At 48.0% G+C, this 26,634-nt stretch overlaps 1 protein-coding gene across 8 annotated transcripts in view; it reads left to right on the top strand.

The window, feature by feature from the left end:
• LOC111146355 (cut like homeobox 1) overlaps positions 1–26,634 on the top strand; it is a 353,463-nt gene that overhangs the window by 190,962 nt on the left and 135,867 nt on the right. For 7 of the 8 annotated variants that reach the window (XM_022501880.1, XM_022501882.1, XM_022501881.1 and 4 more), the window contains 3 exons: positions 18,083–18,220; positions 22,054–22,177; positions 24,935–25,011. In XM_022501880.1, coding sequence (XP_022357588.1) covers positions 18,083–18,220; positions 22,054–22,177; positions 24,935–25,011 — 339 coding nt within the window. The remainder of the gene's footprint in view (positions 1–18,082; positions 18,221–22,053; positions 22,178–24,934; positions 25,012–26,634) is intronic. The other variant, XM_022501883.1, reaches the window with a different exon arrangement.

The following is a 26,634-nucleotide window of genomic DNA, read 5'->3' as shown; positions in this document are numbered from 1 at the left end:
CTGGCCAAGTCTTTCACTTAAGTTATAGCCAAGGGCAAGATGCAGCCTGTTTGGGACATAGATGGGTGGTTTCTTCCTGTAAAGGAACTAAAGAGTTAACGTTTTAATCATGCTTGCTGGACATTCAGAGAGAGAATGACTTTCCATTCCTTATTTTAGAAAAGTGAGGCAGAATTCAGAGCACCTTGACCCACTGGCCCCATTGGTTGTCTTTTCCCGGGCATTCTACTCACCTAGAAACCATGGGGGAAGTGATGGACACGATCACATGGGTCCCAGCTCAGTCCTGGAAAGACTCAGATCAGAAAATCAGGAAAGTAGTGTGAACGTCCTCCTCTACAGACCAAGGAAGCCAAATTACCAGCACCCTCCCTTCCCCAGCCAGTTGGAAGCGCTCACTTACTCTCAGTAATCCTCTGAGCATTACCGACATTACTAGAGCTGCTTTTAACAAAACAGAGCAGAAGTAGACCTCCTTGGTGTCTGTACTTGAATTCCAATTCGGGTTCACTAGGCTCGACTGTCTCCTCTGGGAGTGGGAGTTAATGGAGGCCAAGACAAGCGAGGGGTGGCGGAAAGCACTCTGGACACTCTGGACAGAGAGGAGAGATACGGATTCTCCCGCCAGGGCCTGTTGTGAGGTCTTGGTTACATTCCTTTTCTTCTCGGGCCCTCAGCTTTCTCATCTGGAAAATGGAATAAGGTAGGGGAACACCCTAGTGATGAGAATGGTTTTCTTTCATCTAACTTTTCACTGTCTTGGGAGCATCTCCAGCCCTTAGTTCCAAAGTGCAGCCTTTTGATTTTCTGCAAGAGTTTGTATCCACCTAGGGGTTCCCCGACCACCCTGGGCAAGGCTTATGAGGAGGCTTCCTCAGGGTAACTGGATCATTTGGTGCCTGACGTGCACTGTTTCTCAGAAATGGGCAGCTTGGTGAGCCTGCTTGCATTTTCTTTTGCAAGTTTTGTGTGGGTGACTTAGTTGAAAGGGGACGAGCTTGTTTTGCCTTTGCCAGAGACCCAGAGAGCCTTCAGCTGCTGTTTGCTAAATAACCTATGCTCTCTTTTTAAAAAGTCCATTTGTCCCTGGGTCTTCCCTTAGTGAACTCTCTCAAGCCGGGCAATTCCTTTAACAAGTTGCTGGCTTTCTCGTTTTGCAGTTAGTCTCCATCTAAATTTCTCATAGAAAAAGAAGAGACAGTTTTTAAATCAACTCTCCTCTTTGCCTGAGCAGGCCTCATTTATAGACCTATAATTTTTATAGAATCTCAATAATAACGTGGGTAGCTATTCTGTTTTTGTTGCTTAATATCGTACCATCAGCATTTTTCCCGTATTGGTGATATTCTTCATAATTACATTTCTGGCTGGAGAAGTCAAGTTGGCAGTTTCGGGGTAAGGCGGTGGGAGCAAATGACATTTGATGTTTTCTGTTAAGAGTAAAAGTTGATGAAAGTACATCCGCGTGCCCCGTAAGATCGCTTTCATGCACCTCCTAGGTATTTCTTTCTTACAAATGCTGGGGTCTGACACATCCAGCAAGTTCTTTGCAAAGCAGGAATGGAGCTTGGAGCCCTCCGCCTGGGTTTTGAAGTCTGCTTGTTGCTCAGATGAAGTAATCCTGTGGCTGAGCCTTACAGGAAGGGCCTGGGCAACAGCCTCGCATTTACTGACAGGCAGGCAGGTGGGGGGAGTCGGGGTTTCACTGTCTGTGTGCTTTCGGCCGCAGTCCACCTGAACCCAGAAACATCGGTGGCGGGGGGGGGGGGGGGGGGGAGAGAGTGTTAAATTCTGGTCATAAGAAACAGCAACTTACGCGACATCGGAAAAGTCAGGGCAGCTGTCGGGAATAACGGGGTGGGTATTTCAGCTGTGTGTCCTATGCCGAGCTCCAGGAGCCCGGGAAGAGCCGACAGCTGGCTCCGGGGAGAGGCAGAGACAAAGCGCCAGCGACTAAGGAGGCTGGCCCAGAAATCCGACAGAACCAACCCCCCCACCCCCCATTCCCCATCTGAACATTTTTTTCTTTAAAGATTTTACTTATTTATTTGTGAAAGAGAGAGAGAGTGAGTTAGCAGAGGGAGGAGCAAAGGGGAAGAACGAATGTCCGGCAGGCTCCATGTTGAACGTGGAGCCTGACGGGGGGCATGACCTTATGACCCTGAGATGATGACCTGAGCCAAAGCCAAGAGTCACTAGCTCCACCGACTGAGCCACCCAGGCATGCCCTCTCTCCCCACCCCCCCCACCCCATGATGCGGAAATTTTATTTGTGTCTTTTCTTATTTTGTGCCTGCTGGTCCTTCTGAGGACAGCTTTGCGTTGTCACTCTGTGCCCAGGGCTTAGAGCAGGGTCTGGCGTACAGCGGGTGTGATATGTGGCGTGCCCCAAGGTGTGGTGTCATCCCAGAGCCACCTGGGAGTCCTCAGCAACAGAACTCACCGAGGGGCACACTAGTGGCTCTTAGAGCTCCATCCCGGCTCAGTTCTGAGTCCTCCGAGTGTCTGCTTACGTAGCCGGTAGCTCCTGGGCATGCCCCCCGAATGACTGACGGGCGCCCCGAAACCACCCAGTGTGTCCGGAGGAAACCCGCTCCTTGCTCTGCGTCTCTCAGTGACCAGCACCACCTTCAAACCAGCTGCTCATGTGAGAGCACGGCGTCACCGCGTCCTGGCCATTCTGCCTCCAGAATGTACTCGATTCCATCCACTTCTCTCCACCCCGCTTCTGCTCTCCGCTTCATAGTTCCGGCCACCCCCTCGTGTCTACAGCCTCTCAAAGTGAGTCTCCAGGCTTGTAGGAATGGGTTATCCTTCACCCCACAGGCAGGCCAGGCCCCATCTCAACGGATTCCTTATTCCTCCAGGTGAACCTGAGACCCTCCTACGGGACCTCCCAGGTCTGGCTTAGCCCTTCTCTCTCTCTCTCTCTCTCTCTTTCTCTCTCTCTCTCTCACACACACACACACACACACACACACACACACGCCCATCCCCAGCACCCTGCGTTTACCTGTTACAACTCATGGCACTCCACTGTTTTCCTTTCTGGCCCGGCAGGGAGACGGGGATGGGGTCTTGTCCCTCCTCATTTTCCTGTTGTCTCCCCCAGTACCTGCCGTGTCACGGAAACTCCATAAACATTGGTCGAATGAATCAGCGAAAGACACACTATTTCTTGCTGAGCCCGTGCAGTCCGTCGTTGTTCACACCGGACCACGCTCCTGAGGCTGACACTGGCCCCTGGGGCCACTCTGAGGGGAGAAGAAACACTGGGCTGTGTGGCTCCTCCCTCTTTCATTTTCCATGTCCCAAATCCCAAGCGATGGCCCTTCTCTTCGCCCAAGCACCTTCGTCTTAGAGACACTGAATAAACATTTAGATACATAATCGTCCTGATGAGTCCCCCAAACAGTTGAAATAGGTAACACCCTCCCCCCCACAAATTTACCATCTTTCTCGTTTGCCCCCAGACTGTTCTTCATTCCGTGGTCCATTTTGAGGGTATCTTAAGATGCTTTTTATTGGAAATAACCCTGCTAACTTTGGCCAAAGCACGCCCTCTTTCCACACTACTGCAACCCCTCCCTCCCTGGGGTGAGTTGGTGAGCACCTCGGAAGCTGTCCCTTCCCTGGGTCCCAGGAACCATGCTGAGCCCCAGGGATGGAGTCGGGAGCGAATCAGCCGAATGGCTTCTTGTTTTCATGGACTTCGGAGGGTGGGGGAATGTGGGCATTAAAAGCAACCACACACATAGTAATTAAAGTGTAGGTATGACAAGTATTTTGGCGGTAACGCCCATCGGGCATGGAGTGGAGCTCAGAGAGGACTGGGCAGGGTCCCAGGCAGCCACCCTGGGCAGTGACAAGAGGGGCCAAGGACGATGTCATCTAAACAGAAACACTGTCCCTGGTCAAGGGGCCGCTGCTAATAGGCCCCAGTAAGGGGCGCAAGCCCTCGTGGTCACCTCACCGGGGAGGCAGGCAGGGGCCTGGTAGGGTATGGGACAGATTCTGGGCTTCATCTCACAGGCAGAAACTGGGGACGGCTTGTGAGCAGGGAAATGACACTCTCCGATGGGCTTAATAAAAATGTCCTGATTGTAGTTGGGACAACAGATCAGAAAGGTGTCCCAAGGGGACATGGGGAGGGAGAGATGAGGTCACTTGGTTTCGGGTGGCAGGAGTAAAATTAGAGGCAAATGCATGGATTTCGCCTGCATGAAGGGGGTAGGGGGGATGATTGAGGAAGGTGACGGGGACAGCCCTCACCAGGACACGGTGGGATGTCAGGGCTTGCTTATACATGGTTTCCTCTGGCTTATTAATGAAAAGGAAGACCAGCAGGGGCGCCTGGGGGCTTAGTCGGTTAAGCGTCATCCAGCTCTGGATTTTATCTCCAGTCATGATGTCAGGGTCGTGAGATCGTCATCGGGCTCCACGCTCAGCAGACAGTCTGCTCATGATTCTCTCTCTCCCTCTGTCCCCCTACCCGCTTTCTCTCTAAAATAAATCAGTCAGTCTTAAAAGGAACACCAATAAAAAAAAAAAAACAATTTAAAAAAAAAAAAAAGGAACACCAATAGACAGCTGGCAGGATTAGCCTCTCTTCCTGACTTCTAGTATCGTCTCTAATCATTGTTGTAATTCTAAAGTGGCCTTCGCCTTTATTGTCAATGAGAGCAGTTTTACCTTTCGATTCATAAATAAGTCAGGATTTTACTACGTTTGTCAAGATGGCTTCATCTGTCGGTTTCATCACAGACGTGTTTTATGTCGCACTGTTCACAGTCAGCCTGTAGGGGTAGCTTCAACTTGGACATATTTATGTTTTTTTCTTTTAATACACCTCTGATTGAGATTTGTATTTATTACTTGGTGCTGAGCTCATGAAGACGTCACAGCCATCCGCCACCAACATGACTTGGTAAGGAGACCTGGGCGAGGCGCCCCCAGAGGGCGAGTCCCTCCACGGCCGGTTAGCTCAGGAGGCCAGCGTCCCCCTGCATGGGCATGTGTTTGTGGGTGAGAGCCAAGTTCACTGAATATCCGTCAACAGCAGTGACCCTGAATGTGCGAGAGAAGGTTCGAGGCATGCTGTTTCTGAAGTCCTAGAACACATTCCCTCGGCCAGCACTTCTGGGCGGTGCGTTTTGTGCCAGGCCCTAGAGCACGTAAGGTGCAAACGCGATGGAGCCTTGGCCTTCGCCTGCCCCTGGCTGGTTCCTTTCTGCCTGGTGGGAGACTGCCCAGTCTTTGAGAAAATACTCCCACAATTAAACAGGCTAAAGACAGCCTCCATCCCTGACTGCAGTGGAAGGAAAAATAAATGGTTCTGCTCTTAAAGTGTGATCCTTGCCCATAGCTGGAAACATTCTAGAACGACCTCTCCAGAAGGCTCTTGCAGAGCTGGACTGGTACCATATCTTGAGCAGAGTTACGGTGTGCATAATCTGCCCGGAATTGACCTGGTGTGGGTGACTTGCTCTTGCTTCTTGGTACTTTTCACAATTTTTTCCCCCACAATGAGCACGTATTTATCTGTATAGTCGGGGGAGAAGCATAAATCAGAACAATCACATCTTCGTCTCTGAATTGCCCTTATTAATAGAAAACAGCTCAGAATTGAAGCACTAGTCGGTTGAGTGTTTGTGAGACACTTACCAATTTGTGTAAAACACAACTGTGACTTCTCCCATCTCAGAAACATCTTGGCAACGGGGTCTTTTTGAAGTTTAGAAAACGGGGAGAAGAGACCAAGGGGTGGAGCCTGGACACGGGGGGCCCAGAACCTTTCTGCCTTGGGGACTAGATTCACCATAAGAGCCTCTGTCTGCAAGTTCCCGTCGCCTTCTTGCCTCTGTCCGCGCCGCCCCCCCTCCAACCCCCAACAGAGAATCATCTGTCACTCCTTGCTAAGATGTGGTTTAGGTCCTACAGACACAAACCCTTCAAACACAAAGGCAGTGCCTGGAAGGGTTTATTTTAAGATTTAAATCTGAGGAAGCACATTACCAGTGATATAAAATATTCATTGGCTTATGAAACACTGCTAGAACTCCATGCTTCACGAGTGCCTGCCCTCCCTTGATTTCCGTGGAGTAACTGGCCTGCAAGTGTGGGCCGAGGTGTTGGTCTGCAGAAGTCTTGAAGAAGAGTGGGCGAAGAGAGGCCCCTCAGTTTTCAGAACTCGCTAGAAAATGCCGCTGCTCCCAGGTGCTCCTCTGGGAGGTTGTAATTTGCATTCGGGAAAACCTGCCCTGGTAAATATCCCCAGCCACCTAGCATTTGAGGATCCAGAAATAAAGTAGAACGTCGCCGTTTTTGAGAACTGCTTTTTAATGCGCCTCCTTAAGAAGACAATAGTCGTCTGGGCCTTTGTGCCCGACACGCCAGGTTCGAGGGAGGACACACCATCATTTAAAATTGGAAAATACAGTGACATCCGTCCTTCCTCCTTCCCCGCCTGCCCCTGACCAAGGATCCCGATAGCAAGACTCTTGGAAAAAAAGAAACGATATCTGAGGATCTAGTTAGAAACAGCCCTTGCTTCTCATACCAGCGTTGAAAAGGACGCACTCCTTGGTGGCATTTTTTAAGACTGTAGGGATGTGGCCGCTCCTGCCTGATCCTGTGAGGCTGCTCCAGTCCGTGTTTTCCAGATCTCCTGCTGTTGGCAGCCGAGCCGGTGCCCAGGCCCCTCCAGAGAGAACTCTGTAACCTCGGGATCCCCTTTGCACATACTCAGTTTACCTTCCTAAAGCATTTTCATTCACACGCGAGAATCAAGCACCAGCCAGCACCCTGATGGGACAGAAGAGGAACCAGGACCAAGCCATGAAGGCTGCGGGTTGCAGATGTCCTCCTGTCTCTCTGCTGGCCCGGAGCTGGTCCCGAAGCAGCCTGGGGACTAGAGGCCAAGGGACAGTCACACTCTGCCCAGCCCTGGGGTCACCATAAACCAGACAGGGAGGTAGCTTCTCTACTGCCCTTGCCCAGCTTCACGCAGCTTTGCGGCCCGACGAGCGTCTCCATTTTGCGCACCGGTTTGCTGGCCAAGGCATCGCTGCGTGTTAAAGAAAGGCAGACGTGACAAGATGGGCTTCTGAGCGCCGACGGCCACATCCGCGTGCCACCTCTCTCCTCCTCTGGGCTCTCCCTGCCAATCGGCTTCCCGGCCCCTCGACACAGTGCGGGGACTCACCAGCCGGGCCTTGGGGATCCTGGGCTCGCTCGCGCGGGGAGGTGTGTCGCTTCTTCCCCCCTTTGCCGTAACCGGGGTGGTCCTGGCACACTTGATAGCTAGACAGCTTTTCATCAGTTGCTCATCAGCATGCTAATTGCTGTATGACTAATTATGCCCTGAATTCCAGTTGATTTTCTTAATGAGACAGCTGGGTTAATTATGTAATCGTATGATTACATTAGCCTAGAGTGCCCCGGCGCAAAGGAGCGTCTGCCGCGCTGTGATGTCATCGCCGGGATGGCACTCACAAGGGGCACATTCACCCCCCCCCGATGGTGGGGGACAGCCCCGCTACCCGCAGCACTCTGCACAGACGTGGGCTGGGTTTTGGCGAGGTGGTTCTTGCCAGTCCTCGTGGTGTCTCTGGAGAGGCAGCTCACCAGCAGCCTGTCCGCACCCTCCCCAGCGCACCAGGGCCCCCCGCGAATCAGAAGCCCTGCTTCCCAGCCTCGACCGTGCTCCATGAAGACCAGCAGCGTCCTCCTTCTAGAACGTACCCCCCCCCATATTGAGTTTTATCAGAGCGTGCCAGCACTCCCTTTACGGTGACGCAGAGAATCCAAAACGAGAAGACCAGAGGATGTCAGTTCACCTCAAGTTTAAAGAACACAGACTAGCCCCTCTTCCCCATCCGTGTTCTGTTTCATACCTTGTTTCCACCCTGATCTCCACACACCTCATACCTCGCTGAGAAAGTATATGTGATGAGAGGAGGGTGACAGCTGCCAGCCACCGGCCAGCTCTCTACTCCCCATAATAGCAAAACTCCAGAGTCAGTTATGCCTGCTGACCTCCCCCATCCCCGACACCACAACTGCCTCTTCCTTGCTGGGCTCTGAATGTGGGCAGTTCCCAGACTCTGCCGAGCCTTTTTCTTTTCTGCATTTACATTCTCTCCCTAAGTAACTTCCTGTGTGTTATGCTCCCAGATGCCACACCAACCTCATCCGGGCCACCATGCCCTCTCGCCCCACTGGGCTCTCCACCTTTCCTGTCCCGTCTCCCGGCCGTCCTTTGCATGGCAGCTGGGTGGGTCTAAGTCAGTGGTCTCCAAACTACTTTTGTTCGTGTCCCCCAAATCTTGACATCATACCCCTTGCCTATGCTTATGCATTCACTTGCTTAAATGACAGACATTTGTAATTAGAGGAATGTAGCAAATACATTATAAATCATAAGGTAAAAATGGAATTAAAAGGATGTGATGAAGAATAAAAACGACTTCAAATTTATATTTTCTCAGCAGTACAAAAAACTTTGTGCTCTCCCCAAAATACCATATTTTAAGTCAACTTGGTAGAGGCACAATTTGCAGACAATAAAACGCACCGATCTCAAGTGTACAGCTTGATAGCATGGCCACCCTCCCAGTCTAGATATGGAACCTTCCCATCACCTCCAAAGTTCCCTGCTGATCCCAGACCCCAGTAACCACCGATCTGCTTTCTGTCGGTTTCAATCAGCTTTACTATTTCCGGCGTTCCACATAAGTGGAGACCCTGGCATGTTCTCGTCTGTGTCTGACTTCTTCGCCTCAATGTGCTGTGTTGGGGATTCATCTGTGCCGTCCATCTGTGTCGTCATAGTCCTCTCCTTTGCGGTGTGGAATGGTGTCCCACCGTGTGGGGTAATAACGTGCTTGTCCATCCACCTGCTGATGGACACCCATATTGTTTCCGGCACGAGGGCTGCTGTGAGTAACTCGCTATAAGCATTCATCAGCAGCTGTTGTGTGGGCATACTTTTTAAATACCTAAGACGTGGGGCACCTTTGTGGTTCCTTCGCCTAAGCATCTGCCTTTGGCTCAAGTCGTTCTCCTGGGTTCTGGGATCGAGCCCCACATTGGGCTCCCTGCTCAGCGGGGAGTCTGGAGTCCACTCCCTCTTCCTCTGCCCCTCTCCCTGCTCATGCTCGCTCTGTCTCTCTCTCATAAATGATCAAAATCGTATAAATACATAAATACAAACACATATGTAACTACCTAGGACTGGAATTGCTGAGACATAGGGCAGGCATGCAGTTACAGGTGCAAGAAACTGCCAAGCTGTTCTTTCAAAGCAGTTGTGTTATCTTATCCCCCAGCAAGAAACCAGTGGGCGTTCCGGTTCCTCCGCGTCCTCCCCATCAATTGGTGTTGTCAGTCTTTTCACTGCTAGACATTCCACGGAGAGTATAGCCTATTTTGTTGTGATTTTAATTTGCATATTCCTGATGACTGATGATGCTGAGTATTTTTTCATGCACCTTTTGGTCATTCTTAGATCTTCACTTATAAAGGGTTTAAAATCTTTTGCCCGTTAAAAAAATGGATCATCATATTACCGAGTTGTAAATATTTTATATATTCTAGACACTGGTCCTTTGTCAAATATATGCATTGCAAATATTTTCTCCCCATACGAGGATAAGGTTTTATTTTAATAAAGCCCAAGTTACTCTGATTATTATGGTCTGGGTTTTTTGGTTGTTTTTTTTTTTTAATGTTCTAAGAAATTATTGACTAGGCTCTATTTTTGTTTCTTGTGGTTTTCAGTGAAGTTGTATAATTTTTATCTTTTACATATAATACATTTTGAGTTAGTTTTTATGTGTGGTTTGAGATTAAGGTCAAGTTTCATTGAAAATTAATGGACGTTATGTGTGTGAGATGTTGTCTAGATCCTCTTTTATATATATAATCTATATATATAGACAGACATATATGTATCTATCTATCCGTCTATATATATATATTGTAAAGGACCATCTATTTTATTTCATTGTTCTGTGTGTCTGTCCTTATGTTAATGTCACCCTGTCTTGGTTACTAGAGCTTTACAGTCAGTGTTAATCAGGTAATATAAGTTCTTTATCTTTGGGCTTCTTAAAATTTTATTTATTTATTTATTTATTTATTTATTTATTTATTGTCAGAGAGAGAGAGTGCACACATGTGGGCATGTGTGCCCGTAAGTAGGGGGAGTGGCAGGCAGAGGGAGAAACAGGCTCCCCACCGAGTAAGGGGCCTGATATGGGACTCAATCCATGGACCCTGGGATCATGACCTGAGCTGAACGCAGAGGCCACCTAGGCATCCCTGGTCGTCTTTTTACACATGTGTGTCCTAGAATTTTAATCAAGGTTCCTCTATAGATAATCTAAGGAAAATTGACAATTTAAGACTATCAAATCTTTCCTTTCAAACATGGTGTTTTTATTTAAGTCTTTTGTGATTTCCCTCAGGAATATTTTATAGTTCTCAGCATACAAGCCTGCACATATTTCATCCAGCATAACCCCAAGTAGGTCATGTTTTTGGATGCCATAGCAAATAGTATTTTCTTTATAATTTTCTTTTCCATTTGTCACTTTTATATAGAAATGCACTTTTTATATAATGATACTGTATTTGTGGCCTTTTCACACTCACCTATTATTTCTGAAAGCTTTTTGGTAGATTCCTTGGGATCTTCTATCTGGCATATTCCTTGTGCGCTGGAAGAGACTGTGTACTTCTTAGATGTTGGGTGGAATGTTCATAAATACCAGATCAAATTGTTTGGTAGTGTTATTGATGTGTTCTGTATTTTTTTCAATCTGTAATGTCAAATATTTCTTTTTTTTTTTTTTTTTCTTGCACTGGCTTGGACCTCAGGTATGACCATGAATAGAAGTAGAGAAAGCAGACATCTTGCATTGGTCCCACATTTAGGGAAAAGCATTCAGACTTTCACCATTAAGTATGATGTTAGCTGTGGGGTTTTAATAGACACTCTTTATGGGGTTGAGAAAATGCCCTTCTATTCCTACTTTGCCAAGAGTTTTTGTCATGAATAGATACTGAATTCTGTCAGATTTTTTCTGCATCTCTTGAGGTGATCATACAATTTTTTACCTTTCTGCTCTTCATATGGTGAAGTTATGTGGTTGATGGTGTGATGTTAATCCAGCCTTGTCTTTCTAGGATAAATCTTAACTTGGTTATGATGTGTTGTGGTTTTTAGAATATGCTGGATTCGATTTGCTAATATTTCATGAAGGGCTTTCACATTTACGTTCATTAGGAATATAGGACTGTGGTTTTACAAAATGAGTTGAGAAGTGCTGCCTCTTTCTCTATTTGCTGAAAGAGTAGGTGTAAGATATCTGTCTGTGATGCCAGTATTATGTTATACCATCTCTGTTATGGTGTAAGATATCTATTGTTCTTCTCTAAAACTTCTCTAGTTCACCAGTGAAGGCATCTGGGCTTGAGGTTTTCTTTCATACAAAATTTTTCATTATAAATTTAACTTCTTTAACATTTAAAAGACTATTAAGATGTTTTATTTCTTCTTGGGTCAATTTTGGTAATTTTTCAGGGAACGATCCATTTCATGTAAATTATCCAGGTTACTGGTATAATGTTGTTCATAATATTTTGTTATCTTTCAAGTATCTGTAGGATGTGTAGTGATACTTTCTTTGTCATTCCCGATCTTAGAATTTGTGGATTCTCTCTTTTTTCTTCTTGATCATTCTGGCTAGAAGCTTGTCAATTTTAATGATTATTTTTTTTAAGAACTAACTTTTGCTTGCCTTACTTTTTCTCTTTTCCCCCTCTGATTTAAGTTTTATTACTCTTTGTTTTTACTGTTTACCAACTTCCACTAACTTTGGGTTTTATTCACTCTTCTTAGGGTGGGGAATTTACGTCATTGATTTATTCTGTTGTGGTTGCAGGAAATGCATCATACAATTTCTGTTAAGTTTATACAACGATTTTCTTTATCCCTAGTAATATTTCATGTCCTAAAGTATCCTTTGTCTGATTTGAACTTAGTCACTCAAGCTTTCTTTTGATTAATGCTTTCATGTTTGATCTTTTTTCTATGCTTTTACTATTAACCTGTTTTTTGTTACTATATTTTAAGTTGCATTTCTTGTAAACAGCTATGCCTTCCTTTATTGTCCAATCTGACAATCTTCTTTTTAAGTGGAACGTTAGGTCTTTTACATTGAGTGTAATTATGGATAAAGTTGGGTTTAAGTCTGCCAACTTACTGTTTGTTTCTTACTTGTGTTACCTGGTTTGGGTTATTTTTTTCCTGTTTCATTTGATTATTTTTTATGATCTTATTTTACCTCCCCAATTGTCTTGTTATCTATAACTCTTTGTCTTATTTTTTCAGTGATTACTTAGGGTTTACAATCACCATCTTTAATTTATTACACTGTACCTTCAAATAATATTATACTACTTCTCATACAACGGAAGAATCTTCCAATACATTTATTTTCTCTCTCTAGTCCTTTGTGTATTGTTATTCATTTTATTCCTAGATACGTTCTAATGGTACAGTACATTGTTACTATTTTTGCTTTCTTCTTTCACCATAGAAAAATATGGAATGCCTCGCAAATTTGCATGTCATCCTTGTGCATGGCCAAGCTAATCTTCCCTGTACTGTTCCAGTTTTAGTATACGTGCTGCCGAAGCGAGCACTACTATTTTTGCTTTTAAATAGTCAATGATCTTCTTAGGAAATTAAAAATGAGAAAAATAGCATTTTATTTTATATATTTACCATTCTGGTGTTGTTTATTCTTTCGTGCACATCCAGGTTTCTGTCCGGCACCATTTTCTTTCAGTCTGTATCATCTCCCTTAACATTTCTTACAGTGTGGGCACGCTGACCGTGAGCTGCACCAGCTTTCATTCATATGAGGGGAAAAAAAAAACTCAACCTCGTTTTTTTGAAAGACATTTTTCTTGGGTATAAAACTGTACATTGGCAATTTCGGGTTTATTTGTTTGTTTCTCTCTCTCTCTCTCTCTCTCTCTGTCTCTCAGAACTGGCCTGTTTTATTTCTGACAGGAGGTCCCTAGTTAGTCTTATTTTTCTTCCCCTGTGCAGAACAAGCCTTCTTTTCTCTGGCTTTTAAGATTGCCTTTTTATTCTTCTTTTCAGCAATTTGTTGGGGTTTATTGGTGTTCTGTGTTTAGCCTATTTGTAGTTTGTTGAGTTTCTTGGAGTTTCATATTTATAACCTTTACCAAATTTGGAATATTTCTCCCCTGTTTCTTCAGATCTACTCCTTGCCCCTCTCCAGGACCAGCATTAGACCGCCTGGTACCATTCCATAGGTTGCCGAGGTTTTAGTAACTTTTTCCCTGTTCAGACAGTTTCTATGATTGTGTCTGTGAATTCACTGATCTTTATTCTTTTGCAATGTCTAATCTGGTGTTAAGCCAGTTGAGGAAATTTTTTTTTTTCCATTTCGGACATTGTATTTCAAGCTCCAGAATTCCATTTGATTCTTCTTTGTAGCTTCCATTTCTCTCCTCATTGTGTCCATATTTTTCTTTAAATCTTTGAGCAGGCTTATAATAGCTGTTGATGTCTTCATCAACTAATCCCATTATCTCTTGTCATTTCTAGTCCTGTTTTTATTAACTTATCTCCCCCCACCCAGCCCCCCGATTATCCTATTTCTTTGCATTTTTTGCAGTCATTTTTGTGGCTGAGACATTTTCGTAGAGGACGTTGTTTTTGCCTGTACGTTTAGATGATGATGGGAATGTTTCCAAATACCTACTTTTGAAATGCTATCACTATAGCATGAACTTCTTTCAAGAAGTGGTTTCTTCCCCAATAAGTATTAAAACATCAACTAGATCATGTATTTGTTTTTTCAAAAATGTCTGCAAGGCAGCTTATTACTGATAGCCATCTGCCATCAGAGAACAGGGCAGCTAATGTGGAACATTTAACTTTTCAGAAGAAAATTGCGTAACTCATCTTTAAGCCTAAAACTCTTAAATACTTTGCCACTAAACCAACAAACATTTCTTTGGTCCTAAGTACTGCAGTTTTCTTCTTGTGGGCCAGAGGCTTACCTTGCCAGCGTCCTCTGCTGACAGGTTTTCCCATCTGGAGTAGAACTGAATACAAACTTGATTCAGACGTTGTCTTTTTAATGGGACTGATGCGCTACTTACTGCGTCAGTGGTATTTGATATTTTCAGATCCAGAATTCGATTTGATTCTTCTTTATGTCTTCTCTTTCTCTCCTTAACTTTGTTTGTATTCTTCTTTAGCTCCCTAAACACAGGGCTCAGTCACTGACGATGTGTCCCTTGCAGTCCTTCTCTTCCTTTCACCGCAGCCTTGCTGGCTTCTCTCTGTGCCTGGAATATGCCACATTCACATCCGCCTCCGGGCCTTTGCACTGCTCTTCTCTCTGCCAAGAGGCTTCAGAGTCTCTCATCTTTGGCACCCACATCTTAATCTCGGTGCCACCTCTTCCAGGAGGCCCTCCCTGTCCATCTGTCTCCAGGACCCATTCCCTGTTCCCACACCCTGTTTCCTCTCATGGTCCTGCTTGGCAGTGCTTGAAAGTATTTTGTTTTGTTTAGTTTTGCTTTTTGTCCATTTCCTTCATTTCAGTAGAATGTCAGGCCTTTGAGAGCAAGGGTTTTGTCTTCTTACCGCCATGCCCCCCACCCAGCACCTAGAACGGTCCTGACGTCATAAAACGTACCTGGGCGCCAGCAGTCAGACTGAAGCATTCTCTGGCCCTGCCTGGCACTTCCGTGCCCACTTGCTGTGTCTTCCACCAGGACTGATTGCCCCACAGTCTCCACGGGTCTAAATCCTGTCACCTCTTTTTAAAAAAAAGAAAAAAAAAGTTTACCTTTGCCAGTTGTCTCCATCAGGGAGTGGTCTCCAGCTCATCTCGTCAGTGTCGCCCTCTTTGCTTTCCCTTCGGTCATTTTGTGAACTTGCTGTGTCTCTCCCGTGAGGCTGGTCCCAGCTGATGCTGCCACACGTCCATCCCAGCGCCTCACCTGGGCCTTGCCCAGAGCAGAGAGATGTGCAGGAAATACTTGTTAAATTAGTGCTTGAAGAGACAGTATAATTTAGTTGGCTGCTGGTTCAGGAAGCAGAAATCCTAATTAGAATTGTGCGTGCCTGTTTGCCTCCGACTCCCCCCCCCGCCCCGCCTGACCCAAGTCCCTGGGTGGGATGCCAGCACCCCCTCCCCCGACCTCTGACTGTGACGGCTGGAATTAATGAGGTCATGTTACATGTACTTAGGAGAAGGTGCTGGGTAAATACAGGTGATGGTATTGTTGTTGTTTGTTGTAATTATGTTCTGGGTCCTGTGTTGCATAATGAGCTCCATAATGCCTCAAAGAGCGTTTTAGGAATTAACTATCAGATGATTGTAAAACACTTTGCAAGTTTGTCACGTTGGGCGGATGGAACCGACGATCAAGCCCGGTGAACTGGAAGAGGCAAGGAGACGGGTTTGCAGGATTTGGTGTGTTCTCTGGCCTCCGCCAGACAATTCCCTAATTGAGCTGCCAAGGTCGGAGGCTTGTGACGTTCAGAATGAGACCCAACAATACTTGTGTGGGGTTTAATGGCCCCGGGAATCATTAACGAGACAAAAAGCCATGATTTCCCCTGGATTAACATACAGGTTGGGGTTCGGCACGCCGAGATTCATTGTTTTGGTCTCCAGCCCAAACATGCTAGAGTCATTATATTGTCATGTGGTAATTAGCTGTTCCTTTAATACAAGTAATAAAAATTAAGCCTAAGAGCGACTTCAGCAATGCCTTTGACATAATCCAAAACAATACTCAAATGCTGGAGGCGTCTAGTCATTCAACTGTACCGTAGTAAAGTTTGAAGTTTAATGCATAGAGATGTTTGAACATTGAGTTCATTCTTTATTCTGTGACCAGTTTTGCTACTTAGGCATTAACCTTTAATAGTGTTAAATTAAATATACATGCCTAATGAATAATTATGAGATTGCCAGAATTTTCATTTACAATGTAATGCTTTGAAATTTTGTCTAAAGGTCTAGTTCCCATTCACTTGATAATGTGCGTGTTATTTTTTATATGTCACTGAGTTCCTGGCTGAATCGAACGGGGGAAGCTATTTTTTATTCGAAGCAGACACAGTGGGTCCTGGCCTTTTAAAAGGAATGGACTAGAAAAGTTGTCACCAGAAATTTTCGGGACGGAGAGGGCAGGACACTAGCTTAGCTCTTTAAAAATATAATTTGTACGGGCAGCTGTGCTGGAAAGCCTCCATACGCGAACGTTAATAGAATTTTATCCAAGTGCAGCGGTTCTCCTTCTCAATCCTTCCCTGACCTCCGTGTCAAGTTCAGATGGGTGTTCTAGCTGAAGGGGGCCCTGGGCGGACTGTCTCTGTCCTTCATGCCTTTTGACCTGCATGGGGCCACAGGGAGAAAGAAGGGTGAAAAAGGCCGGTGTTGGAGGTGGGGAGGTAGAAAAGTACCCTGGAGAAGTGTGAAATGAGGAAAAAAAAAAAGGACAAAAAACACAGCACCTTGAATGTTCTGAGGAGTTCCGCCTCTGGGTTATCACTACCCCCTACTTATAAGGACCCGTCTCCCCAGAATAGCTTTTGAAATGTAATTTAATGTAAATATTTTAATGCTGATTAAAATAATAATGCAAAGCCACAAATGAGAAAGTGACATAGTCATAAACTGTGTAGACACCCGGGATAAATGCCCCCCTCCGGCCCCAGGGGTCGCGTGACGGCCAGTGCTGTGTTAAAGCCCCGTGCACGGGTCCGCCACCGCACTGGACATTCCCCAGGGCCTGCCTCTTTGTAAACTCTGCGGAGACGCTGGCATCTCTCAGGGCTCCTGGCTCCTGGCGGACTAGCCGACTCAGGCATGGGAGATCTCCCCTCGCTTCCAGGAACCGAGGGTGGTCTGAAAAATTAATGACTCTGGCATTTGAAAATCAAGTGCGCTCTTGAATATATGCCCTTGTTGATGCTCGGGGCCCGGTGTTTAGCATTCCTACCGCAGAGACTAAATCTTCGCAGCCACCTCACAAGTGAGACTGGCGTCCATACCAGAAATATCTCCAGTAATCTCCTCTAAGCCCAGCGGACTGGGTTATTCCACGCAGACCGGCCGAGAATTCTAGGGGAGGCGCTCGCCCGGTGCCCAGCAGGTGGACCAGACGCACCTTTCTGGCCGCAGAGGAAAGAACGGAGAGCATCAGCCTCTCCCCACCGCACGCTGAAATAGCAATAGAGTCAAAGGCCAAGAGTCAGTATTGCAAGTTCCGTGTCTGCAGTCTGGAATTTGAGGGGAAAATCCAGTTTTGTGTAGGTCCGTCTGATCGCAGATCACACACCGAGTGGGCCCACGGGACCTCACGCGACCCGTGCAGGTGCAGTCTCCCGCATCCGCACTGTGACCCGGGGAGTCTTACCCCCGCAGCTGGCCGGCCCGCCACGGAGCCGGGAAACCCTGGCCAAGCCACTGTGCTCCCAGGAGCTTTAGTCCCACCTGCGAGACAGGAACACAACACACCGTCACATCCCCTCCCTGGGATGGCGGGGAAGCTCCAGTGAGAAAACATCCATCAGAGTGTCCGTGACAGCAAGATGCTGTCAGGGGATCAGTGGTACTTCCAGCCTCCCAAGCATTACAGGAGACTTGAGGCTTCTGGTGCCTCCCCTTGCCTCCGCCACGTGTGTCCCCTTCCTGTCCATCAGCTCGAGGACCCAGAAATCCTTCAAGTGTCGCACCATGCCAGAGCCGTGGGCAGATCCCAGTGCACCCATGGCCACTGCCACACCACAACCACAAACTGTGGCCCTGGAGGCTGGGGCTGCGTACCCGTCCTTTGTAGGCTGCAGAAAAACATCCCTGGCCTGTCACCTGGGGCTCTGCAGGGGGGCAGAGAAGCCTCGGGGCAGCCAGGGGAGGCTGACCTCCTGGGCCCCGCCGTTGGCCTGCTCCGGGCCATGTACGTGGCTGGTCTGTGCCCAGAGTGGGGTGACGTGCATTGTCCTCTCCCATAGATCCCGTGCCTGCCCTGGACCTCGGGCAGCAGCTCCAGCTCAAAGTGCAGCGTCTGCATGACATTGAAACGGAGAACCAAAAGCTTCGGGAAACTCTGGAAGAGTACAACAAGGAATTTGCCGAAGTGAAAAATCAAGGTTGGTGGCAGACGGTTCAGTGCTTTCCTTTGTCTTGTCTTTGCCTTTTTTGTTGTTCCCCTCTGCCTCTAATTGCCTCCGCACGCTGTCGGGACGAGGTCTAACTGGATTCCGTGTCACAATGTCAGGGTGGGACCCAAATCAGAATCGTTAGAGAGAGATGATAATAGTAATAACGTGTAGCCGTTTGGAAGCAAAACTTCTCCCAAGCAGTGTGACGACGCCTGCTCTTACGGCCCCGTGACGGGCCTGCCCAGGAGTCTTTCCAGTCCTTCCCAGATCATCGTGGGATGGGATCAGCCTTTCAGAAAGCTGATGGGCGGCCTGCGGGCGACACCTGTCCGAGAGCCAGCTCGTGATCAAAGGGCCGGAGCCATAAGTCCTTTGGTAATGGCCGCTGCTCCATGTCCCCTAGTCCTTCCGAGTTTAATGAAAGAGAACCAGCCGGGCTGCCCAGCCGGCGACCCACCCAGGCTGGGAGGGCAGAGGTCGCCCGGCTCTTCCTTTCGGGGAAGAACAAAGGGGTCTCTGCAGCATCTTGAATCCAGATGTGGTCACCGTGTGCGGGAGCCTGCGGGCTTGCCTGTCGCGGGGACAGAGCGCGGCCCGTGTCGCAGCCGCTGCCAGCCGTTCTGCCAGCGCCACCTAAAACGTCACCCGTGTGTTCTGGTTTGAGCATGTGGGCGAGGGAGGGACTGGGAGCCAGGGGCTGGCCTTTTGGGTGACATCGGGGGAGCGGCCCTTTCTCCAGTCTGTTCCATGCACTGGAGAACAATCACTTAGATCTTTAAAGTGTCCTTGGCTTTGAGACCATTGGAGACAGGCTTCAAGGGGCAGTCCTGAGGAACCCCTTTCCCCCGTATCGGGGGGAGTACACAGACCCCCAGGAGCCCCCACCTCACTCTGGCTCCACAGGGACCAGTAAGCCTTTGGGGTGCGTCGGGACAGCTTTGTCCTGCTTCACAGTGAGGCACTGGACACAGCGGGCTGGGATCTAGGTTAGAGAAGGGGCCGCCTTCCCCCACACTCCAGGTGAGAGAGAACCCGGGAATGCACGCATCCGGGTTCCTAGCAGCACTGCCCAGGAGGAGGGGCTGCCTTTCTCCCTCCTATTACCTCTGACGTCTCATTTTGACAGACCCGCTCTTCCTGTTTTTTTATGGATGGATTTTTTGTTGTTGTTGGAGGAGGTGCAGGTGGGCCCTGGGCCCTGTGTGGTCTCCCTCGGCGACCAGGCTCGCTTGGCTCCCCCCAGGGCCAGTTGCCCCACGAGGAACCGTAACCGGGTGTGGGATGTCCTCCCCAAAGGCCCCATCTGATGGGCTTTTTTTCAGTGAGATACCCTAGTCCCCAGACTTCAGAACGAGGCTCCGGAGGCAGACAGACCTGCTTTGAGACCCTCCAGGGCCACTGTTTAGCTCTGAGACCTTAAACAAGTGATCGAGGGACCTCACTTCGTGAAAATCCTCCCTTTCTTGGGTGGGAGGCCTCACATCGTAACCACTAAGGATCGGGATGGGCTTTCTTGAGATGCTGGGGGGCCCTTTAGCGCACTTTTCCTGGCACTCAGTAAATATCAGAGGATCTTACTGCCCACGGCTGTTTTTTCTAGAAATTCCCACCTTATTTATTAATATCTTTACAAAATGACAATTTCCTCCCCTTTCTTCCCAGTATATGATGGTTTTGACTTGGAAAGGTGGAGTGCACGTGACGTGTGTTTACGTCACAGCCGTAGTGTAGATGGATGCAAAGTTAGAGCGGAAAGGGCCTCTTTATCAAGTGCTAGAACTTTCCCCGCCATTTAAAGCTGAGCACATTGGCGCCCAGGTGCGCCTAGAGAGCAGAGCACTGCGGTTCTCTCTGTGCGGCCAGTCTCCTCCCCCTTCACGGGCTCACGGGGAGGGGCTCCGCTGGGACCCCCCTGGGGAGTGTCCTGGACCCAGGCCAGCTTGCCAGAGGAGGACCAGAGGCTCCAGGACGAGCCAGCCCCAGCTTAGTCTCGGCTGGCCAGAGAGCAGCCCGGGCAGAGTAGGGATGGCAAAGAGACGCCGTCAGACAGAGTGGGAGCCCCCGGCTGGTGCCCCGGCCTCCCCTGGGGGGAGCATGGCTGTGTCACTCTGAGAAACCTCGCTGGAGTGAGCACTGAGGTCCACGGGCAACACAAATAATTCCCACCAGTTGTGAGAGGCAGAAATGCTCCACGGTGACACAGTCACATAGACCCGACTTACAGAGCGTGCGTGTGTTTTCAGAGCTGACCTGTCGTGGTGTCCACTTGGGTCCGCTCCTGCCCAGCTTTGTCCCTGTCACAGTGGCTCGACAGTGACATGTGTGCTTAGCCGTAAGTCTCACACAGCGTTTCTTCCAGGCCCCAAACAGCCAGCCCCAAAAGCAGAAAGACCCCCTTTCTCCTTTCAGATGCCCTGACGGGGTCATTGGTTTTAATTTCCTCTCTCTCTCTCTCTCTAAGGAGAACCCAAAGGTTTCCACTGAATGAAAGTGGAAGGTTCTAAGGAGAGCCCTTTGGGTCCACTTCATGAAAAGGGCCCATTTCTTCTCTTCACGAAAGAGCCTTTGGCTTTTCTCCGCTAAGCCATGCGGGTACCAACTGCCCGCTCGTGGGGTCCGGCCTTGCCCCGCACGTCTGTGCAGCTGGGGCTGTAAAAGCCGCATGTGGGTCACAGCCTGAAGGACCGAGGGCCCCGGAGCAAGTTCTTACTTGGGCAAAGTCCTGGCAGTCAGTATTGTTGGGTGAGCCTGAAGCCCCCTTGTCACAAGCGCCATCCAGGCCTCCCCCAGTCAACCTGCCTAGGCTCCCCCATTCATTCGTGCCTTGGCCCTTTCTCGGCCTCGCCTTCTACGAGACGGATCACGCACAGCAGGTGCGGCTCCCCGAGAGCTCTGCTCTGCTCGGAGCTGGGACCTCAGTGCCTGCCAGGGACGGTCCGGCACAGAGGGTGGGGTGGGGGTGTCCGTGGGAGGGAGCAGGCGGAACAGGCCTGCTCTCGAGCCACCCACGGGTCTGAGTCAGGGCGCTGCCCTGTCTATTACATCTGCTTTGGCGTTCCCATTGGGTTCATTAAAGCGAGGGCTAGAAGATGCATTCAGTGGTGGTGGGGCCCAGGCTTTCTGGGGCCAGCCCTGCCCCACGAGGGGCTCTGAGCACTGAGCCCTGCAGAGCTCCTCCGTCACCCAGCCCTCTGCCCACACCCCTGGCACTCACTCTTCCGGAGATTTGGCTCTTCCAGGAGTCCCCTGCTCTGCGCACACAGCCCCCAGTTCCGGGTTGCGTCCCTTAGATGTGCACCGTGCCCGCTTAGCACACCCCGTCCCCCACGGTACCCCATCACTTGTGAACCCGCAGGACCACAACGCAGGGCTAGGCACGTCTCTAGACTCACCTGACTTTGGCCAGGACCCCTTCTTCCAGAACGCACACACAGTTATGAACTGTTTTCTTTGTGAGAAAATACTTAAACTGCACAAAAACACGATTCATCTTCCCTCAGTAGAGGACTAATTTAAAGCTTATCAATAAGATGATATTCTGTGTGACCACTGATCCTCCCCCCAACTTTTTTGTAAGTCGTATTGAAGAAACCGTAGCTCTTCTTCCCAGCAAAATCCATTGATCCTCCGCAGCCTAAATGTTTAAAGTTCAATTTAACATTTAGAGAGTAAAAGGTCTCCGAAGGGACTCGTAACAATTGATTTTGTGTCAGGGTTGAGGAGCTAGAGTTTAGAACAGCGATCCTACCAGGTCGCAGAAGGCTTGTGTGTGTAGCCGCACAGAATCTGCGCCTCTCACTCCCATCTTTCCGTTTCTGCAGAGGTTACGATAAAAGCACTTAAAGAAAAAATCCGAGAATATGAACAGACTCTGAAGAACCAAGCGGAGACTATAGCTCTCGAAAAGGAACAGAAGTTACAAAATGATTTTGCGGAAAAGGAGAGGTGAGTGTCTGGTGGGGTCTGCACGCACTGACACGATGTTCTTAACTCTGAACTTGACTCTGCAAGGAGCGTTCGGAACAAGCTCGGGAGACCAGCCCGGATGGCGAACCACGCTCCGCAGGGCTCTCACCAAAATTTTGTTTGAAAAGTAAAGGTGTCCCTTACTCTGTCATCTGGGAGATTACCTTGAGGGCCATGCATTGTTTACCCACAGGGGGTGGCGTCAGGTTGCCAAGGGGACCAGAGTGTGTCCGTCAAGGCCACGCGGGTCCAAGGCTTGAGCACAAAGTGTGTGCGCTTGGCATGCGCTGACGTGAGCTGAGATGACAGGGCGTGGCCTTCTGCCCTCTCTGGGGATGTCCTAGACACACATCGAAATCCTGCCACCTGGCGAAATGAATGTGGATATTTAACATCAGCCACAAATCTTGGGGTTCTTGTTTTTTGGGGGGCTTTTTTGGGTTTTTGGCCTCTTTTCTGTACCTCGCCACACTCCGTATATCAAGCAGCCGATGTCAGTAAAATTTGTTACGGATAGAGAAACAAGGCTTCAGATTCGGGACCTGCCCATGCTCTCCCAGCCAGCCACCCAGAGGTGGGACCAGAGCCCAGCTCAGCACTCTAGCCTCGGCCTCCCCGGTGGTCTCACGTAGCCTCCCAGAGTCCTCGCTGCAGGACCAAAGCCAGTCCTATGCAGTGTGGGAGAGCGGGGCCGGGTACTGCCTCCAGGGGAAAAGGGAGCCCCACAGGGTCAGGGCTCCTAGTGCCCAAAGCAGTTTCTCACCATGTTACTGATAGTAGCTAGGGTGAGGGGTTGGGGAGGCAAGCCATCAGAATGCCGGCCAGAGAGGAATGCGTAGGTAAAGCCGGGCCATTCCCAGCTGGAACATGGCACAGCCATTAAAATAATAACAGTGTAGAATTTGAAGTGAGATCAGCGATGTATCCAGCATGATACGGAGTGGAAAATGCATGATAGACAATTACATACAGTGTGATTACCGCTACACAGAGCAAAGTCATGCGTCTGAAAATGGTGGGAGTAAATTCATCTGGGAATTTGATATTATTAAATTGGCTTTTCAAACTAGGTAGAAGAATTAATTATATTTAAAGATGCAAATACCAGACTGACCACTCGGGATAGAAACTAAAGCAGGATGAATTTTTTTTTAATGTCGTTCTTTACACCAAGAAATTGAAAGCAATCTAGGCTTTAAACATTAATAACTCAATTGTGTACATACCAGAAGAAAACTTGGGCAAGTATTCTGTTTTTAGTAATTTTGGAGTAGGTATTTCTTTCTGATCATAGTTGAAAACCGATTATTTAAACTGAGAAGACATTTTCCAACCACGTAAGGGCCCTCACAGATTAGTAGGAAAAAACGAGAGCTATGAAGTGGACGACGGAGATATGCAGACAGTTCGTACGAAGAGAAGCAAATGCTCAGCTTTACTCAGCAGGAAAATTCGGTTTAATTTTATCTAGTGTTGGCACAGGAAAACAACACTCACATACTGTTGGCAAGAGTTTAAATTAGTGAGGTTTTTTTGGTTGCTGGGAAGTTTCTCAATATCTATCAGAACAACAATAATAAAAAAATCGCACGTACTCTTTAACCATTCTAATTCCTCTGCTAGGACTTCAACAGATTCACTGTCACAATTACGCAACAATGTCTACTTAATGATCACTGCAGAATTGTCTAGTAGGAAGAGGCAGTAAACAATCCAACAGTCCGCAGAGGCTGGTTACGTTAATTATTTAATAAGAATGAGGGGGAGCCACGTATGCTGGTGTAGAACGTTTCCAAAGTAAGGAAGTGAGTGAAAAAGCGGGCAAGTCACACGTGCTGTGATCCCTCTCACGCTGGAAGGGACAGGGAAATGTCTATTACACTGTTGTATATTACGTGTGAGTTTATAGTATACTTCTGCCGGTGGGTTTGTTTTTTTTTTTTTTTTAACTCAGAACCTGTAATAGTTTTATAATTGGAATATGTGAAAACGTGAGCAATCCCTTCTCCATAGGGATGGAAATTTGAGCAATTTTTTTAAACGATGTAATTTCTACTTTTCTGTATTCCCAGGTTTGTTAGTCTGAGAGTGTGTGTTCTCTTCATATGATATAAAAATAATAAACTTATTTTTAGACATTTTCTGCAGATGAGGAGGAAGGAATGCTATTTATTGACCAGGGAATTCATCTGGGAGATCAGGGGAAATGTAAATCCGGGGACGTTGGGTTCAAACACTGACAATCGCGCATTAGGTATTATGGTCACATTTACATTCCATTATAACAGACGTGGAGCAGCTGTCACATCTATTAGCACATCCTTTATTCCGACAAATTCCTTCATTGTGTCAGCAAAATGTAAATGTATCATTCTTCTTGGGGAACTTTGGAAAACAATGAGTGCGTGATGATGATTTTTATTTTTATTTTTTTAAATATCTGGCACGTGAAGAGCAAGTTACGTTTAAGATGCCCGGCTGTGGCCATCAGCCTGCATCAGGTCCCGCGGGATGCACGCTCCACCTTGTGTCCCATGTGGGTACAGAGTTGGGGCGCTGAAGATTGGGGAGCAGGCAGGTGACGCTCATGGCGGCCCCAGCGGTAGCCCCATCATGCACCCATGGCCAGTGGCATGGATTGCCGCAAAGATTGTTGGCCACCGAGCTCCAAAGCACACAGGATGTTCACGTTGGGGAATAAGATGACCAAGTTGGCTTTATTCTCTTCCGTTCTAGAAAGCTGCAGGAGACGCAGATGTCTACCACCTCAAAGCTGGAGGAAGCGGAACACAAAGTTCAAAGTCTGCAGACAGGTGGGACGTTCTGTATCCTAGTCCAGTCCATTCGGGGAAGATGGAAGTGGGGGGCTTTGGGCTGTGCCCTTGTCCCCCTATTCCCCCTGCCATACCCCCATCCCTGTACCAGGCCCCCTGGAGGAGTGAAGGAGCCCACGCTCCTCAGAACCCCCCCCCACCCCCAGCCTCTCGACCTTGACTTCATTCTCGCCCACCCTGAGTCTGTAAGGTCCAGGTGGGAGGGTCTGAATTCCTTTTCCATCCCTTCCACACGCCATCCTTTCTTTCTGCTCTTTTTCCAACAAACACATCTAAATCGCCAAACTGTCAAGGACTGACATCTCATTTGGAACCATGAGGGGGAAAAACAAAAAAAACACAACACTTCTTCCCATCTTAAGCACAGTACTAGTAGAACTTTAAAATTTAAGATGCTCGAAAAGGTTGTGCTGGAGTTTTTATCGTTTCTTTATGCTTTTTTTTTTTCTTCTCCTCCTTTCTCTTTCTTTTTCTTTTCTTCCCCTGAAAGGGAAACTGCGTCATATACTTAATTTGAACGTGGGGGGAGAAACATCAGAAGACCTCATAATCCGAGGGAGTACCTCATGCCGGAGTGTGAGAACATAACCACAGCACATTTCCAGACACGTGAATGAGACCCCTCAGGATCTCAAGATACCTTAAAAACTCACTAGGAAATCTGTACAAAGAGATAAACAGTCCAGTAGAATGAGGGGCCAGAGACGCAAACAGGTTGTCTGAGGGGGACACGCACGTGGCCAGTACATGCATGAAAAAACATTAACAATTCTTAACAGGCAAGAGGATGCTCATTAAATCAGGGGAAAGATTGTTTTGCCTGTCATACTGTCAAAAGAATTTTCTTTAATTGATAATATGCGGTGATGGTGAGAGTATAAGAAAATAGTCACACTCCCGGTATTGCTGGGAACGTAAGTTGCCTCCTGGGAGAGCCAGCCAGCTGGCATTTGTCCGGAGTGTCTCCGCTCCTTACCCCAGGACCTTGGCTTCTGCGGGTCCTCAGGTGCCCAGCGTTTGGCCGGCTTCGTGCGAGAGCTCACTGTTACTGCCTGTGTCCCGATACGGAGAGCTTTCCATGCAGTTCTGCTCAAGGAAAAGAGCAAGTCTCAGAAAGTATTTGGATCATCCTATCTGTGCAGGGTCAGGAGGGGGAGAAAAAAAAAATATATATATATATGTGCAATTATGTATGAAAGTATTTTTTAAATAACAAAATATATGTAAAAGCAGGGAATGTACACACTGAACCAATAACAGGAATTATCTCCGAGGAGGGGGCGTGGCTAAGAGGAGGTGGAAGTGAAAGGGGATTTTTTGGCCCCTTCTGTGTACTTTTGTTATCTTGGACTCTTTGGATGCGTATATACTGCTTGTGTACTTTTTCTTTCTTTCTTTTTCTTTGGCGGGGGGAGGGACAGAGGAAGAGAGAGAGACTCTCGAACAGGCTCCGCGCTCAGAGCTCAGCGCAGGGCTCGATCTCATGACCCTGAGATCATGACCTAAGCCGAAACCGAGTCAGATGCTTAACCGACTGAGCCACCCAGGCGCCCCTACTTTACCTTTTCTAATTTAATTTGAACGACTGGTATCTTATATTAA

This window comes from Enhydra lutris, unplaced genomic scaffold (genome assembly GCF_002288905.1).
Source record: "Enhydra lutris kenyoni isolate GAN:26980312 unplaced genomic scaffold, ASM228890v2 scaffoldscaffold13, whole genome shotgun sequence".
NCBI classification, from domain to species: Eukaryota; Metazoa; Chordata; class Mammalia; order Carnivora; family Mustelidae; genus Enhydra; species Enhydra lutris.
The sequence above is the reverse complement of the archived record's forward strand: the minus strand, read 5'-3'. Positions and strand labels throughout refer to the sequence as shown.